The sequence below is a fragment of the Falco rusticolus genome, chromosome 3 (assembly GCF_015220075.1).
Source record: "Falco rusticolus isolate bFalRus1 chromosome 3, bFalRus1.pri, whole genome shotgun sequence".
NCBI classification, from domain to species: Eukaryota; Metazoa; Chordata; class Aves; order Falconiformes; family Falconidae; genus Falco; species Falco rusticolus.
Window position 1 is genome coordinate 115,498,845 of NC_051189.1, and position 18,468 is coordinate 115,517,312.

The 18,468-nt window shown below is 41.1% G+C and overlaps 1 protein-coding gene across 3 annotated transcripts; it reads right to left on the bottom strand.

The window, feature by feature from the left end:
* Positions 1 to 3,519: 3,519 nt before the first annotated feature.
* Positions 3,520 to 17,428, bottom strand: RCAN3 (RCAN family member 3). 3 transcript variants are annotated; one of them, XM_037380503.1, is made up of 6 exons: positions 17,258 to 17,428; positions 13,341 to 13,381; positions 11,094 to 11,336; positions 7,190 to 7,363; positions 6,464 to 6,635; positions 3,520 to 5,666 (listed from the first exon to the last, which is right to left on the bottom strand). In XM_037380503.1, exons 3-6 carry the CDS (start codon positions 11,286 to 11,288, stop codon positions 5,458 to 5,460), a joined length of 750 nt encoding a protein of 249 aa, XP_037236400.1. In that variant the 5' UTR covers positions 11,289 to 11,336; positions 13,341 to 13,381; positions 17,258 to 17,428; the 3' UTR covers positions 3,520 to 5,457. The 3 variants fall into 3 exon arrangements, with proteins under 3 accessions (XP_037236400.1, XP_037236399.1, XP_037236401.1); XM_037380502.1 differs by lacking the exon at positions 13,341 to 13,381; XM_037380504.1 differs by lacking the exon at positions 13,341 to 13,381 and having other exon boundaries at positions 11,094 to 11,367.
* Between the last annotated feature and the right edge of the window lie 1,040 nt (positions 17,429 to 18,468).

The following is an 18,468-nucleotide window of genomic DNA, read 5'->3' on the forward strand; positions in this document are numbered from 1 at the left end:
AGAATTCAAACCTCTGGATTCCCCCTGCTTTGTTCTAAACAAGTACGTTCCCTTTGCAGCAGGTATCTAAGGAAGGACAATTACATCCTCTCCTTTCTAGTAAAACACCCTTGGAGTTTCTGTATGAAGTATCATCTACATCAGAAAATTAAATATAGAGGGTCCTACTGGAATGAAACGGCACATAGCAAAACAAGCTAGAAGTAGCCCAGTATAATTGTTTCCAGGCATCACAATGTGCCAAGTACCCTTTCAACTACAAAAAAAACCCCACCTCAATTTATTAAGTGCCATCTCTGCTCCAATGCTGGAGAAAGGGTGTGAACATCTACAACGAAGCCAAATAAAAGCAAATGTATTTTCTAAAAGCCTATGTGGCAAAAGAAAGGGAGGGTATGTCTTTCCCCAAGTGCTTGCTTGGGAAGAAGTCCCTCACCAGGTCCTAAATTTATAGCCATTATAGCCATTATACTATTGGCTATAGTCATATACTAGGTGTATACATTATTATGCATAAAGGTCTGCTTTCAACATCGGTTATTCAGCTCACAGTTTATCAGCCACCAATCCTGACCTTACTACGTTGGCAGCGTTAGTGGAGGACCAAAGGAGATACTGCGATGCTCTAGAACAATCTGAATGAAGTCAATGAATGCTGGAGGACATACGTAACTCTCAACTACAAGCTACAGGCCCACTTTGCAGCCTTGCAAAAAAACATAAGGAAGTGACATAACCTAATAATGTGTTAAGTCTCACTGAATTTATACATCCAGCTTACGCTTCAAATTAGGTTTTGTACTCCTCCCGGATCACAAGGTCAGTTCACAGCACCACTGATTAAATTTGCGGTTTGCCTGCAATTAGAAGGGTAGAGAGGGGAGTGAATATACTGCAGCTGTCTTAGTAAGAAAAAAGAAGAGAGGACAGACATATTACAACAGATACCATGACCACTTAGAAATTCATTATTATTGAGTCTAGAATTGAATTATGAAATCAGGACCTCAGTGCTGTACATGTATCCACAGTCTCAAAACACCCTTACAACCCGTACCTGCAGGGGATGGAACTGAACTGCAGAGACGAAGCGACCTGCCCCAGCAGAAGAGAACATCCAAGCCTAGCTGCCCTCCCTAATCCCTGCTTGCAATGCCATGTTATTCAAACAGGAACACGGTCGCTGGCTATAGAGTCAGAAAGGATAGAGAATTTGTTATTTATATTTTGTGTAACACAGCAAAACAACAGGTTGCTGTAAGTAGCTTTCTCTCTGCCTCACCCTAGTACTGCTGACATCTGGGTTTCCGCTGATACTATAGTTGGAATACGCTTGCTTCACCAAGCAAATCAAACATTCCTTTCTGCAAGCCTTAACCTGTCGACATGTTAAAACGCAAGAGACCTTGTTCAGAAGAGGATTGTAAGACATTACTTAACATTTAAAATATGGCATGTTTTCTAGTGTGACTTAGCACAAATAGAGCTTCAAGATAAAACGTGTAAATAATCCAAGCACAAGATACCACCTATCGTTCCGTTAAGGTGGGTACAGTGATACCAACACATCTCTAGCCCCCGTCTGTAGGTGAAGGGTACAGAGACACTCAGGCACTGCACAAGCCTTCCTCAAGCTATGCAGCTGATGTTGGGAGACAACCCTGTAGTCTCACCCAGATTTCAGCTTGGTCAATAGCTACGGAGAAAAAGTTATTTTATCTTGCTCAGAACAAAGGTAAACAGCTGCTTAAGTACACGTTCCTCCAAGGTGTCGAGGATCACAATTCCCTCTCACCGACTTCAGCCTCACCATCCAGCTCCGCCGGTGGCTCTCAGCACGTCGGGCTGACCTTAGCGCATGCAGAACGGACAATTCCCAGAGGAACATCCTGCAGGTGCCACGTAAGCTCACACGGGAACAAAGACTCCCAGATCCAGCCAGGTGTGCACCTCCTGCTCAGTTTGGTAAAGGAAATACTTCTGCATTTTTCTCCAAGGGAATGAGGCCTGGCTGCGGTCTCTTTCCACATTAAGTGCACACTGGACCATGAACCCCTCCTTGCAAGTTTTACACATTCAGTGGAGCAAGTAAACAAAACCTGGTAAGCCTAAGATTCATAAGATGATCTTCTGTTCTGGGCTAAAAAACATCAGTAATCCAAAGCCAGACAAAAATGGAAATATAACCTTTCAGGGAATAAATTAAGCAAGAGCCATTTTATGCATGAGGTCTTTCTGGGGGGAAGCAGCTCAGCAACAAGGTAGAGAGAGAATGAGCAGCAGTGATCACAGGATTGCAAAAACAGGCCCCATTCTTAGCTATTACAAAATAAAACCAAAGTAAAGTACCCCAGCACCTTTTTCTCCAGAATACACAGGCAGACTGCCCAAAACCCATACAATTTTTCAGCTGCTTCTCTAGAAGAATGCTTTAAAGGCATCTGGGATGTTTATTTATACAAAGTGCAAGCACAGAAAGGGCTAAGCTGGTGTCTCTGTGCAAGCCTACTTCTAGAAATAGCACTCCAGTTAACAGCAGGTCAGTGATTAACAGAAACCGGTTCTGACGGTCATTACTGAATGATCATGTGGAATAAATCAAGTAAAATGAATGAAATTCAAGTTTGCATGGGCAAGGAAGGCTCTGTCACCCCGGAGGTTATGGACTGAGTGAAAGTGGAGTAGAATCACTTCAGATATTGACCGATGGCCGAATTAAAGTTTCCTTTCTGTAAAGCCTCTGCTTCACCTCCTCCTTGCCCACCCACGTCACCCACCTGCGAGGAGCCAGGCACAGCCTCCCGCAGCAGCTGCACAACAGGGCCCCTAGGCACTGTCACAGAAACAAGGCACGGCTTCACACGCAGTCAAGGAATGTGATTTTGTAGCATTTTTAAATATCATTCAATTATATTGTGCCAATGTGCATTGGGAGAAGGGCAGACAGCTTCCCTCTACTGGCTAACAAAAAAACCCGTGGAAATTTGCCTTATCTGCGAAAGGGAAGCGTACCGGGTGGCACAGGCACATACAGTGCAACAAGCTGATGTTTTACAATTGTGTTGATCAATGCATGTGCATTTAATATAAAGTCTGACCGTTTCCTTTCCTGTGCAAATAGGTCTTCAGAGATTTTTTTGAAAATGTTATTTATTACAACAAAAACTTTACAGAGCTCAGTACTGCAACCCAAATGAGACATTCTCCCCCACAACAGCCTAAGCAGGTGTCAAACCCCCATGCAAAATTCCTGTGAGGTGAAAATCCAAGCAGAACCCTGCTGCAACAGGCACCCAAACCCACCATGAAAGCCCTCTCAGCCCCTCCTTCAGCCCAGCCAAGATTTTTCTATTGAAATCCCCAAGATCTTCAGCATTACTTTTCCAATAATTTGCTTGTGGAAAACCATAAGCTACCTCAATTCACTCAATTGTTCACTCAATTGCACAATCACACAACACCATTAGAAATCTTATATATTAAACTTGGGCCACTACAGAATACAGTTTAAAAAGCACGTGAATGGCACTGCATTGTTTTTATTTTAAGTGTCTTTACACAATGAAAGATGTTGGAATGCAAGTTGTTATACATTTTACACAAGATACATTGACAACATTGCTTGCTTGATTTGCCCTATAAAACTGTTTCTGAAGGTTTTCCACTTATTCCTACTTACAGCAACTTCTACAGTGGGGTAGAAATTAAATAATTAACAAAATATAAACACCACAGAAAATCCAAAATGGACTTCTGGAATTTTAAAAATACACAAGCCTGATGGACAACACAAGGGTTTTGTTTCTTCTTTTTTTCAGTAACATAGAACAGCGGACTTTGAGTGATTTGAATACCTGAAGAGATACATAAATATCACACCTGTGGAGGAACGATGAACAAACCCCATTTTCCTACCTTTTCAATATATACTATTCCTGCCTCTGGAACAAGGACCTGCCTGCAGGATCCCATTTTGCATCTTGAAGCTGGTGGCAGGAAAGGATCACGAGCTGGCACAATATGAAGTTGAAAACTACCATGTCCATGCAAATTCATGACCATCGCTTTTTCTCTCTGCTGTCAATCAAGTGAAAACACTTTTGAAAATTCAATAAGCACATCATGTAGAACTGAAACACATTAAAATGAATTTGAAAAAGGCCAATTTCTGAATGATTTATATATATGAACATCAGCAGCCTGGTGCATTCACAAATAATTTTATTCTTTCAAATAGAAAAAAGAAGAATCTGTCTAGACTAAAAAAGATTGGTTATAAAATATCATAAAAGCATAGGAGCACGTGGCATACAGAGGCATATTTTCCTCCTACTAAAAACTCTTAACACAAGATCACAAAATTAAAGATCTATATTTTAAAAGATGCATCCTGGTCTCAAAAGTAGCAGATGCTCTATTAGACAGACAGGAGGCCACACAGAAAAAGTCTTCATGAGAAAGAGCAAACAAGGGCTGAAACTGCATAAAAACTGGCTAAGCCAGGCAACTGATTGCCTTAAAAAAACCCAGGAAACAGACTGGAGAAGTTTAGGAGCACAAGTTAAAAATTAACCCTATATGTTTTATCTCCTAACATAACTTAGTCATAACATAACAGTCACTGAATTTATTTATAAATGTAGGCCATCTCTGGGATTGTAGAGGAACAAACTTTACCATATTTTCAGAGAGGATCACAAACAACACATTCAATAGCTGAATCCATATTTCACTCTACATATTGTAATTCACTCCTGATTAGGTGTCAGTGCAAATGGTTGTACCTACCAGTGTATCACCACAGACAGCAGCAGTAATGCTGGCGACAGACTCTGAGTCTCTCTTCTTAGCGGTCTGTGGTTCTTCCTCCTGTATTCCTCTCTGTGTAGTTAGCAAAGCTACCTGAATTTAGCTCCATACGTGCATTTGTGCCTCATGTCAAATTAAAAACACATCCTTGGCATTTCTGAGGAAAGCAAAGATTAACCTTCACCTCCGAAGATTACTAGCTGGGAAGGAATCTTAGCATAAAAGATCACATTTCACTTGCATTTAACACTATGTTAACTGGAAGCTGTCGTACCAGTACAGGTCAGCTTTTAACTGCTATACAATGAACCTTCTTGAATCCAATCGTGACAGTAAGACATTAATTCAGCACTTGGTACATCACACTACACAATATAAAGAAAAGAGCAACATGTTAACAAGAAATTAACACACAACCAGACTTCCTATTTTTCACTATTTCAAGTCAGGTGGATTTGCTACACTCGGGGGACTAGTCCCTAAAATTAAAGTGCTTTCCAGAGCATTGGCATCCAAACTCTTGAACATGAGAGACAACTACAAGTAAAACCTGTTGTCGCTATACATAACATATAGCAGCAGTACAGACATCAACACATGTACCCATTAAGTATCTGCTTTTTGATACTATCTTGAGCGTCACACAATTTAACAGTGCATAGTACTCCCTACCTCCAGTGTACAATCAAATGCTTTAGATTCAATCAGTATTGTTGCAGGTGGTTCTGGACGCCTTGTCTGCATGATCTTCTGTTTGGGATTTTTTATTTCATCTTCCTCTTCTGTCTCACTTTCACAGACATGGACTACTACGCTAGGAGTCGATTCTGTTCCTGCATGAAGCTCATACTTTTCCCCTGAAGAGCAGCAAACAAAAATTATGCCAAGTATATCCCCAAGGAAAAGCATTAAGCCACTTTATCTCAAAAACTCCTTAACACCTGCAGTAACACAACCAAATATTCATTTATTCTCATCTCATCTTTAATTTGCTCATCCCCCACACTTTACCAGAACTGTTAAATGCTTTAAAATAGCCCCTGTATCTGTTACACTGTACTGTGACTACAATCAATCTTTTAACTGGTATTTAAAGGAAGGGAAGGAGGGATATAAAGAACTATCATGAAACACTGAAGACATCAGGAAACAAGCAGCATAAAAATTTTTAAGTGATGTCCTTTGTGCTGTACATTTATATGACATTTGTAAATTAAAAGCTACAAAAGCATTTGAAAAGATTAAGCCTCCAGGTTCCCTGCTTTTCACAGAAAGCAAACAGCACGTTTCCTAGGAAGGCTCATAAAGAAGTCTGATGATTAAATGCAAAAAGTACATATTAGCATCCTTAATAACTGCAGCTGTCCATCTGCAAGAGACTGAACTTGTCATTCCTCTTCCGGTTTGTTAATTAATACCGAGACTATGACAAAATTTGATAAATGGATGTGATAGAGCTACTACCACAAAATCCAGTTCTGTGCTATACTTTCAGTCAATTAACAAGTTAAGTAAAAAAAAAGTGATGGATCATTTTATTCAAGTAAGAAACATCATGTAAGAGAGACACATCTTCTCACAGAAAGAAAGTAGATAACTTCAAAAATAGCTATCATGGGTAAGTTATGCAACAAAAGCAGGTAAATATTCCTACCTGGTCCCAACTTGGAGACAGCACAAAGCAAGTCATAGTTTATCAGGGGAGTTGCATCTTCACTCTGTTTCCATCCAACCGGGGGAGATGCCGGTGGTGATATCAGGAACTGTTTAACAGGTTGTGGAGGAAGGAGGTAGGACTTGTCACCTATTTCACTGGATACCTGTACCTGACGACAAAAGCCAAGAGATACAGTATAAGATGACAAATATGCTCTTTTTATTTAGTCTGCTTCCCCAATAATGTACGCCCATTCTCTGTATTAGCAATGCTTAATTCCACCTAGCTTTAAAAATAATAGTACAGCTTTTGCCGGTTCTCTTGGTATGACACCGCAGAGAGATCCTGCAGTGAAGAAACTGGCCTATGCAAGTATTGACAACGTAGTTGTATACGACATGTGCAAGCTGCTAATCCAACAAGAATATGCCTGTAAAGCACCTACTGTAATGAGATCTTTTGACCCACTTTCTTTCTTTCAGCACATTTGGTTTGTGTCACTACACAGTGACTGTTCCACAGCAATTACAACTTGGTAAGCTCATGCTGAAAAGCAAAACTCTTCCCTAAAAAATGAAGTTGTCAATGACTGACAGTAATACATCTCAGTGTAGAAGAATGAGTTGAAGGTAACTTCAAATATTTATCACAAATGAAACTCATGGGCAAACATAGAATAAAGAAACAGGGACACATGTAGGGCATCTTACTGTTCCATAATACCTGTGCAAAGTACAGCTTCAGCTTTTTTCCATTGAAGTCCGTTTCATGCAGTTCTATCCGTGCTCTCGCTGCTGCCTCTGGGTTGCTGAAGTTTATCCTTACTCTTCTAAAGCTTTTAAACAACTGGAATGTAACTCGATTGTCGTAGACAGTGAAAAGTGCTTCAAATCTTTCCTAGAGAGGAAACACAAAGATTCTCCAACCACAAAACGAACATTTTCACTTAATGAAAACACATTTTCCTTTCACCTTCCTCTCCCAAATCCCATTAATATCCTTAACGCCTAAGCCTGCACATTCCATCCTTCCCTCAGTTACCCCGACTTACAAACCCGCATTCAGTGTAGCACTGCTTTGTCTCACTATTTAAATCTGAATTCAAAGAGCGCACTAACATGAACAAACCTATAAAACTCTTAATACGCAAACTGCCACCTAGTGACACCTACTCCTAAGTGCAGATGTCAAGAAAACGTACTTACAACCTGACTTTCACCAAGGATCTCCAAAAATACTATGCAAATCAGTTTAGTTTATCTAATCTAAAATTTAAGAGATCTAATTTGCAGGTATTCCTTTTTTACCTAGCATGAATACACTAGGAAATCTCCTAGTATAAATTTTCATTCACTGTAAAAAGTCAGATTAAAAGCAACAGATAAAAAGTACGCAAGCAACCCCTTTTCAATTTTATTTACCATGTTCTGATAATACTCAGTTATTCTAAGAAGTCTACATATGAAAATAAGCAGAAAATGAATACTTTTGCATTAAGAGCGCTTCCCAATGACAACAGTTAATTTGCTTGATTCCAATAGACACTGATCTCTCTACAAAAATCCTGGTGATGCCTTCTTCCCTGTAAAAATAATACAGGATGAGGGGCTGTCATTTTAAATAGCGCTGAAAAAGTTTTCTGGATGATGCCCATGTTAGTCTTCACTAAGATATTATTTTTCTTGTGCAATTCTCTCCAATCTGTACAACATTCAAGTTCTTTATTAAATCAGAAAACCTGTTCCTTCTGCACACTGGCCAAATTTTGCACTTGACAAATTGTACAAAACTGCAATCTAGTGGATCAACACTGCAATTGAAAATTATGAAGACAGTGTTCCAATCATAACATTACCCTCAAAAAGGTATCTAAGCAAGAAATAATATGTACTTTATCTGAATTTATCTATTTTGCAGATTGAAGTGAACTTGAAAAAAAAACACTTTTAGATGCCATGTAAAAGAATTACTGAGAGATGTATGCTGAGTTAGACATCTTAACAGTTTTTCTTGTAAACGTGCCGTGTATTTAACCTACAACACTTAAACGAAAGTGGAAACTGAATTGGATTCAACAACTTGACAGTCAATCAAACATGAACTGTTAAAGCAACGCTTTAACAAATCAGCAGTAAACCCAGAAATATAGCTAGAGAATGTAAAAAAATAGATCAAAGGATGAAGGCAGAAATAGAACGTGAGCAAAATGCTTCCTAAGAATTAAATATATAGATTTCAAATCAATAGTGTCTTTTTTGCCTTTTCTCCTCACCAGAATATTAATCATCACTCATTCATGTGAAGTCTCACAAATGGAAAAGCAAAGCATAGAATATTTGTGCCTACATACAGAACTAGGCAATTATTTTTTACAGTTGTGACTACTACAAAATCAGCGAAGAGGAAGGTAGAAGCAGACTATCAAAACCTAAGTGCTGCTAGCTTTGCTAGCATTACCAAATGAACTAAATGAACGTTGGGTAGCAAAACCATTATGTGCGACCGAAAAAAATTCCAGAACCAAACACTGACACCCCCCCCCCAAAAAAAAACCAAAACCCCAAAACCACCAGAAGTTTTCAAATCACTTTCTGTTTGTGCACAGGCAGCACAATTTCCATTCGTTTCATGAACTGTTTGCTGTGCATTCAGCCTTTAAAAGAAGATGTAGCCAGAAGTACATCAAGCCACTAAAATGTGTGTCCAGGGGCTGACTTAAGCTGCATTTCATAAAACAGGTAAAAATGGAATATATCAAAGCACCTCTATTCTTCTAAGCGATAGGAAGAAGCCTGAATAGTAAGCATGCAATTTGCAGATACAACGTATAATTCTGACTTATTCTAAACTAATGTCTTGGCTGTAACAATCAGCTTAGGTGAGCTTACTGACAGTACAATCAGTACGCTTTACGAACTGTATTTGAAATGAAATATTTTACATTTGTAGTTACATTTACAAGTGGTTTAACATGGCAATTGATGGTATCCCAGTATCATTAAAGAAAAAGCTAGCACATCTCACTTGATATACCTCATAGGCATGAGCATACTGTAGGAATACTTTCATGTAAAAAAGCAAAAGTGCATTAAAATGACAAAAATCACAGGTAGATAATGTGCAAACCAGTTTAGCAAGGCAACATTTCAAATGCAGACTTTCTATACCAGGCACACAGTGAACGACGGGGCACTGCTGTTTCTGTAGCATAAGTCCAGTGTATTATTTAATGCTCCATTGATTGACTGATGCTTTACTACCTTCTTCCAAGGGCTGTAACCACCGAAACAAATGGAGTGCTGTCCACTTTTGAAGTTTTTTGAACTAGAAACTGATCTTGTACAAATAGTAACAATTTAGATTAGTCATCAGCGAGTTAAAAATTTATACAGAAAGCAAGATGTCATCTTGCATTTTTTAAAATTAGATGACAAATGATTTACATACTCTTACCCACTCCCTGTTCTGTTTTTTTCCAGTAAAAACAGCGTTATTATACAAGGCTAGAAATTAACTCTTTACTGATGTACACAGGCTAGCAACAACTCATGCTCTTTGAAGGGAAGAATTTAACACAGGCATATAAGTAATGGCTAGTGAACTGTATTTCATCCTCTCTATACAAAACAGGAAAGAAAAAATAAAGCATTGCACCTGAAAATAAGCCACTAAAGACTCAATAGCCTTTTCTGGCATCTGTCTTTCATACTGACAGGAATACAATTATAACAAACTGTAAGAACAACAGCTCTCACTATGTAATATCCTCCTCCTCCTCCTGCAAAAGATGTGTAAGCTGCTTTACGAACTGTTTACGTGACACCATGTGCACGTTCTCAAGCAACGACTGTTCCTTTTATTTTGAATATACAATATCAATTTGTCAGGGGCACTGGCTTAGGAATTCAGCTCACAGTAAATATTTGCAATATTGACCTATATTTCAGTACACAATTTAGCAACTCTGAGGCACAGAGCAGCATTTCCTACCTGACACCACACCTATCCCTCTGATGTTTAAACACTTTTCAACAAAAACATAGGCTTCGTAAACTGAAACTGAAAAAGCTGCAGACCAAAGCTTTCATCTCAGCCCCTCCTATTTTCCCTAACTCATGTAGTGTACATAATTATTCATGCTGCTCTTGGAAGCAAAGAAGTACAGATTTGACTGAATACCGATGTTAGCAAGCCAGAGAAGATTCATTTTATTATAAGGTCTTTACAAGCCACTTTCAAAGTGTTCCAGTGAGAACACACATCCTGCAAATTTGTAAGGCTCTTTTAAAAGAATCCTTGCCTTGAAATAAGATCTGAAGGCAAATCTACATGTTTATTTAAATCTGCCCTTAGATAAAGAGGAAAAAAAATAAAATCAGGGGAGTGTTTAATGGGAGAAGCACTGTGTGTCTATTAACAATTTCAAATGCCAGAAAAGTGTAGTATTATCTGTCCTTTGGTAACTGTACACATTCTGATCCGAGCTTACCAGGTAAATAGGCTGGGTTGGTTTTTCCCCCCTCCCAATTATAATATGCAGTAATATACTGAAAATCTAGATTAAATAAGTTCAATAACGATCTATACTTACAATACTATACTCCAAATATGCCTCTCTCTACCTTACCTTTTCTTCCTGTACCTCAAACACAGCTTCATGAACACTGCAAGCAAAGAGTGAGGTAGGCAAGTCACTTAAATCCATCATCTCTTCCAAATCATCTTCATTTTCTCCAAAAATCATCTGTTCTTCCTCTTCTTGATCGCTGCTGTAGAGGTCCGACTGGCTGTCGCTCCAGGACTTCATAGTATCTCTGAGCATCGTTCACCCAAAGGAACTCTTCGTTACGTTCCAGCTTCTAACAGGGGTCTGCCATCCCAGAAAACAAAACCAGAACAGACTGTGAAGACAACACGTGTTCTTGCTTTAACTGTTCTTTAAGGCAAATATTCTTTTTACATAAAGGAACAGAAATCAACATGAAACTTGTTCTCTCATCCACAAAACAGAGCGCTGTAACCTGTTTCTGCAAGTGGGATACAGAGCCTGCTGTTCAAACTAGAAAAAGGAAGATAAAGTCACTCAGTCAAGTAAATAGCATTTCTCCTCCCTCTACTCTGACATAAGAACTACAGCATTGTTCTAGAAGCTTTTCTCCATGACATACTTTTCAGCTAATAGCAGCCTCTTATTTAATAACTTAAAAGCACTTCCCAAGTAATCAGAGCAGTCTTCTGATATTTGAAAAAGTATCTTTATTTCATCAATGAGAATACATGTATACAGCAAGCTGAAATCATCTGTCCAGAGCCTCTCCAAGCCAGTGGCAGATAAAGGAACAAGATCCCCTAATGTAAGGAGATTCTCTTCTCCTAAGCACTGGAGAATGCCTTCCCCATAGGTAGGAGAGTATCTATAGCCTTGAGTAAACATATCAAGGAAGAAAAAAAGAAATGCAAACAATCAAGAGACTAAATAAAATACTTTAGGCAATCTAGTTTTTACACAATAAAAAAAGATTATAATGGAGTGTACCTTTTGCCACCAGTCACTGCAGAAGTCACAAAAAGGTTAACACAGTACTGTATATTCTAATGTAAATGACTGAAAACATGTTAACTACTATACCTAGATTTGGAAAAGGTGTTAATTTGTGACTTAACACTAAAAAAAAAAAAAAGGTAAGTAAAGATATTGTTTCATTGGCAATGATCTCATTTGAATATTTGCTTAACTAGCTGATTCTTTTGAAGCAGTCACTGAGAAATCCCAATAACTGAAACTAATATAAATTTTAAAATGCATTAAAAAATGCATAATAAGTCCACGCTCACTCATGGGAAAAGGTTTAAGACAAGTTTTCTAATTAACAGCAGTCAAACACTCTCAACACTTTGTACTTAAGGAGAAATAGCCTGTGAAAATGAGAAAAAAAGCTCTAGTTCCTATTTTGAGTATTTACAAACTGCTTAGAGACACACGCAAGATGTGATGCTAAATTAAATTATTTAAATCGATGTCACCTCAGTGTGGACACATAAAAGCTGTCTGAGGCAATGTGCGCACACACACACACAACTGCACCAGCTCACTGCCATAACTCTAGTCAAACTATCACAAAGTTAAGCATAAACCTGGCTAAATTCTCCCAGTACACCAAGTTTCAAAATTTTCACAGGAAATGTTCCTCAGCAATCACAGAAAGAGGGATGTAAATGCAAAAAAAAAATTATATAGCTAGTAGAAACTTAATTTTTTGTGCTTGCTAATTCATGCAAAAAGGAAAGAGAAAAGGAAACAAAAACACGCCAACACAGTAAAAACAAAAGCCACCATCTGGCTTGGCAGCACAGACTCCAAGAGAGTTCTGGGGTAACCAATCCAACATGCAACAAGACACAGACGCCTCCGATCAAGCCAAGAGAACTGAGAGCAACACACTAGCCTTATCGTGGGTTTGGTCCTACCCCCCCAAGCATCCCCATCAGAGAGTAGTATGGGTCACAGTAAGAAACACCTAACCCACATGACCACTCCAAACCCCTGGTTTTCCAACAAATCAAAGAATGAGGAGACTGGCAAACAAGGCAAACAAAACTAGCACAGAAAAAGGAGTTTGGAAATGCTGGCATGTAAATTCAAATACTTAAATTAATGGTGGGTAAGACTTAACAGTAAGATGGGAAGTAAGGTAACATCCAGATTGACAGAAAATTTGGTCAAATTGGCCACACTATGCAGAGCCTTAAAAAGTTCAGACTGTTTGAACCTCATACATGACAAAATGAAGTCAAAGCAGCAGACGGGAGGGAGACAAAAGCATCAAGAAGAAAGGAAAAGCATCAAAAACAGTGCACTGTTACTGTGACTTACATTGTGCCTGCGGTAGTACTCCTCTCTTAATTCTGTTAGTACTGGGGAATCAGACATCACAATTAAAATGAGAGAGAATATAATCCACAGAATATCAACTGAATCTACTCACCTCTGAAGTTGTTATCATCTGTTATGTCATTTAAAGAACTGCAATCTGCAGATTACCAACACCAAACACTGCAGTGACCACAGAGATGTTCCTCCGTTTGGTATGTTAGCACAGAGGAACAGGACTTCGGGAAAAAATGAGCAAAAAACTCGACAAAAAGAAGGCAGATCTGGGGGTTTACACAAATAAGATGCCTGGACACTATTCCTGGGTAATATTCTATACAATGTGACTTTGTATGGGCTCCTTGAATAGAAACTATCTTTTACACACCAATAAGATAGGCATGCAAATATCTGCTTAAAAATATAATAAAGCTGATACTGTTAAAAAGAGCAATCCAACTACTTTCCAGAACACCAACTTAAAAGATATCAAGAATGCATGGGGGGGGATAAAAAAAAAAAAATCCTAGTTTTTCCTTCTTTTGCCAAATTTGCTTAAAGTAATTCCAAGAATTAAAATTAAATTCCAAGTTCCAGCTTGAGAAGGTTCTAAATCTGTTATTTTGTATTTTGGAAAAAAAAAAAAAAAGAAGAAAAAAAAAAAAAAAGACATCCATGTTATTTCCATGCCTGTTTAGTTTAACAGAACAGGGCAATTTTGTAAATTAAAAGGTGATAACATACAAAAGCAGTAAAAGGGAAGAACGATAGCTAGGTCAACAATACTATTAAGAAAAGGTTCTTCTCAAATCAACTTAGGAATTGGAAAGGAAACAATAACAAGCAACTGAAGTGTGTTCAAATGCCAGAGCTCAGATTATCACAGAATTTCACACACACTGTACAAGAGGATGGGAAGAAAAAAGAAAGGAAAAAGCCAACCAAAAAGCTCCAAGATGTAGCTTCTTTCACAATTTAATTTATAGAACATTAAACAATTCAAGTAACCTATGAATTAGACGGAGATAAAGCAATGGCTGCAAGGTCACTATGATTTTCACCATGCACGAACTGGTCAGACATAACTGAAATTTTCTAGTTAGCATCTTAACATTACAGAAATTAAAACTTGCAGCCCCTGTATCTTTAGTCTTCTGTGTCAAATTAATTTCATCCAGTCCATGTGAAACAGGCGGTCAAGAACTATCATTGTCTAACTGTGTATTCCCACCTTCAAAATACACACAGATTTTAAAAAAACTACCAAGGCACAACTGCTCAGAAACAGAGCTGACAGCTCTGGTGATCCTGCACTGTAGGTCTGTTTTCTGTTGACCACAAAAGATCTTCCCTGTGGATCTTTTAGTGTGTAAATATCCTCGATATGAAGAAAATAGAGCTTTTTGCTTAACCGCAATTTGTGGTATTATGAAACATTACTGAATTCTGCATAGGCATGCATTGCTGCACAGAAGGGATGCTCTTCATGTTTGTAAAGAAGTTTAAGGATCCCAATGGAAAAACCACACAAACCTGTCTAGGCACACTGTATACTAGCTCAGCACACAGCAAACAGCCTCACTGGCTTCAAGTTTGGTTATATATGAATTCATCATTTTGTAACATTTAAATTCATCAAAAAAACATTTTACTGGAAGATATTTTCTGCTCTGTAAAAAGGCAGTGGGTCTCAAATGATGCGTGTAAATGATCCTGGAGAGCTGGGCAGTTTAAACCTCCCCATTACCATGAAGGAGATAATGTTCTTTTCTCAACTAATAACAAAAATTGAATTACCAGAAATCGTGTTGCTTTAGAGAGCGAGAGTAGGAACTTGTATGCTATTAAGCTGCAGAAGACAATGCAGTTACTCCCTTGAATTCCTGCAAACAGTCTGCAGGGAAAGCAATTTAATAGAAACAATCTTAGTCAAAGTTAAGGAAACATTTCAGCAACAAGATCATCAGTTCTGTGTAATTTATAGTCTGGTATTTATTGCTAGTATAAAAACAAAACCTGAAAAGCTTCTGTGGAGAGCACTGAACTATAGAAGCTACTTCAATTATGTTTGGGGTTTAAAAAATTTAAAAAATTTGAACTGTGATGCATTCTTAATCATAAACCTACATGGGTAATTCTATTTTTTTTAACAGATTACTTGTTTTTTCCTCCCACTTCACCCAAATCAGTATCAAAACACCAGGTTACTGAGCGATGCAAAAATATCCAATGGGTCCCCTGAAATAAGGGTGAGACAGGTAAGACTGATGTATGAATGTTAATTAAGAGGTACTGTTAGAAACAGTACTGTGAGAAGTGATATTTTAACAGATTATGTTGAACTATTTTATTGGGGGGGGGGGGGTATTATTATTTATTAGAAAGCATCAAGCACTCCGAGCTTGACAGGTACACCGTTGCAATTATCAGTGCCACGGCCAAATGGTTCTGCCTTAGTCTCCCTTATGCAAAAAGGGAATTACTTCACTTGCCTCTTCCAAAAGGTGAGAAGTACCTGTTTATAAGATAGTCTGGTATGAATGGAAATACACAAATGTTAGCCGCTTATTACAACCAGCTAATTCTTACAGCAGTATTAACAGCAATAAACAATTCAAAATTCATCATGTAGACAACTGACAATACTTCTTAGCAAACTATTTGATCACTCACTCCTTCTTAGATTTTAGATTAAATGGCCTAATGCAGTAGGACTAAAAGGATCTCAAGAACTAAAGCCTCTTGGATAAGACCTTTTACTAACTCCTTTGTTCTCCTAAGAATTAATACCTCCTTGTCATTTGAATGCCAGCTGACAGGTACCTCCGAAACACTTAAAAGCAAACACTCAAAAGCAAACTCTTCAGCTGTGTATAAAGCTTAAGACCTTCAGAAATTTAGGAAAGCTGTGGGAACACAGTTTCTGCCACTGAGGGCACCTGACTTTGGCCACCCAGCTTCTGCCACCAAGGGCGCACGGCTTTGGCCACCCAGCTTCTGCTACTGAGGGCACCTGCCATAGGCCACCCAGCTTCTGGCACCCAGCTTTGGCCACCCGGCTTCTGCCACCGAGGGTGCCTGGCTTCTGCCACCGAGGGCACACGGCCTTGGCCACCCGGCTTCGGCCACTAAGGTCACCCAGCTTCGGCTACCCGGCTTCTGGCACTGTGGGCATCCGGCTTCTGGCACCCGGTTTTGGCCACTGAGGGCACCCAGCTTTGGCCGCCCGGCTTCGGCCACTGAGGGCACCCAGCTTTGGCCGCCCGGCTTCGGCCACTGAGGGCACCCAGCTTCAACCACCTAGCTTCTGCCACCGAGGGCACCCGGCTCCGGTCACCCAAGGCTTCAGCCGTGCACCAGACCACGGGTACCCACCGCACCGGGGGGGTCCGACCCCCACACGGCCCGGAGCCGCTCAGGCACTGCTGCCACACCAGCAGCTCCTCGCCCCGCCGCATCCCACCGCTCCGGAGCGCTTCCCGGGCACACACGGGCTGCAAACGGCAGGGCAATTTCCACAGAAAGTCAAATCCGCTCGGTGGAGTTTAGAAACTCAGGCTCAACGCTGCAAACCCGCAGAGGACTGGTCTACCCAAGGCAAGTTAACGGGCTGGGGTTAACACCCAAGTTCAGGGTTAATACCCCGCGTGATAAACACGAGGGTGGAGGTGGGGACCAACAACCCCAAACCTATATCCGCCCTCAGGAGCAACTGGTAAAGGAGAAAACTTCGCGGCCGCTCGGGCGGGACGGGCGGGCTCGGCCAGGCCTCACCGCCCCTCAGCCACCCGCCCGGCAGGCGGCGGGCGCTGCTCGGCAGTGAGGGGCCGCGCCGCCTCACCTCAGGGACGGCTGAGGGGACGGGGAGCAACAGCTGGCTGGCGGCGGGGAGGGGGAGGGAGGGGAACGGGGGCGCTCACCGTCTTCCTCGGCGGGGATCCCCGCGGCAGCGAAGGGGAGCCGCGCCAGGGGCGGCAGCGGGAGCGCGCACTCCCCGCCGGGTCACCGTGCGGAGCGAGCAGCTGCGGGAAGGAACCGGCGAGGACGCGCCTGCGTGCGCGCCCCCTCGGCTCCGCATCGCCTCAGGGAGCCGCGGGGGGGGGCGGGGGGCGGTGACCCGGATGGAGGGGGCGGGGCTCTGCGCATGCGCCAGCGCCGCGAGGCAGGCGGCCATCTCCTCACCGCCAGCGCCTCGGCTGAGGGGATGCGGGCCCGGCCCGGCCCCGCCGCCCGCCTCTTTCGGGGGCTTTCTGGGCCCATTCCGCCGCCCAGTAGCGTCCGGGGGTCTGCACAGCAAAGGGCACGGAGCTTAGGTGAGACAAAGGGTGTTTTACACGGCTAGATCCTTGGTGAGGTGACAGGCTCCCACTGTCTGAGGTGAGAGGCATCCACTGTCCGCCAGGCCTGGAGGAGAGGCTTCCAGTGGGAGCGGCAAAACTCGGGGAAATGTTATTCTAAAGCTACACATTACTCTAGGAACCACGTCTGGAGAAACGGTTGGCTGCTGAGTTCCCGGCCAAGTATGACGGATGGACACCTCTTCCACAGTTTTAATTAACAGACTTGAAACACTGTTGGGAGACCCACCAGAGGAGCACCTCAGGGTGGCCCAGCAGGATGCTTGGGTGACGCTGAAGGTTAAAGTTCAAGGAAGACGTTCAAGGAGGACGCGGGACTGGCTCTGGGATGTGCTGCGATGCTCCGAGCCAGGCAGGTTTCTGCTGCCAAGGGCCCACGTATGCTCCTAGATAATGGCCAAAGTTAATCAGTTGTGCTTTGCAGTTGACCGTGGCCGGCAGACACGCTCAGGCAGTTGCCAGATGGGAACAGTGACAGTTTTCCTCATATTCTCTCAGAGTAAATCATGGCTTAATCCAGCAATGAAGTGATCTGAGACAGTGGTCATCTCAACTGTGTAGTAAATGAATGCTTGTATGCGTTTACATCTGAAGAAACCACAAACCAACATGCTTTTTTGGGTTGTATTCAGTTTTCTGCAAAAAGCACACAAAACTGCTCTGAATTTCAATGGCACAAATAACTTTGTTCAACAGTTTTGTCCTCACTTGAAAAACCAGAAGACAGGATTTCTGATGAAAATAATGACATTTCTGTGGTTGAAATGCTTTCT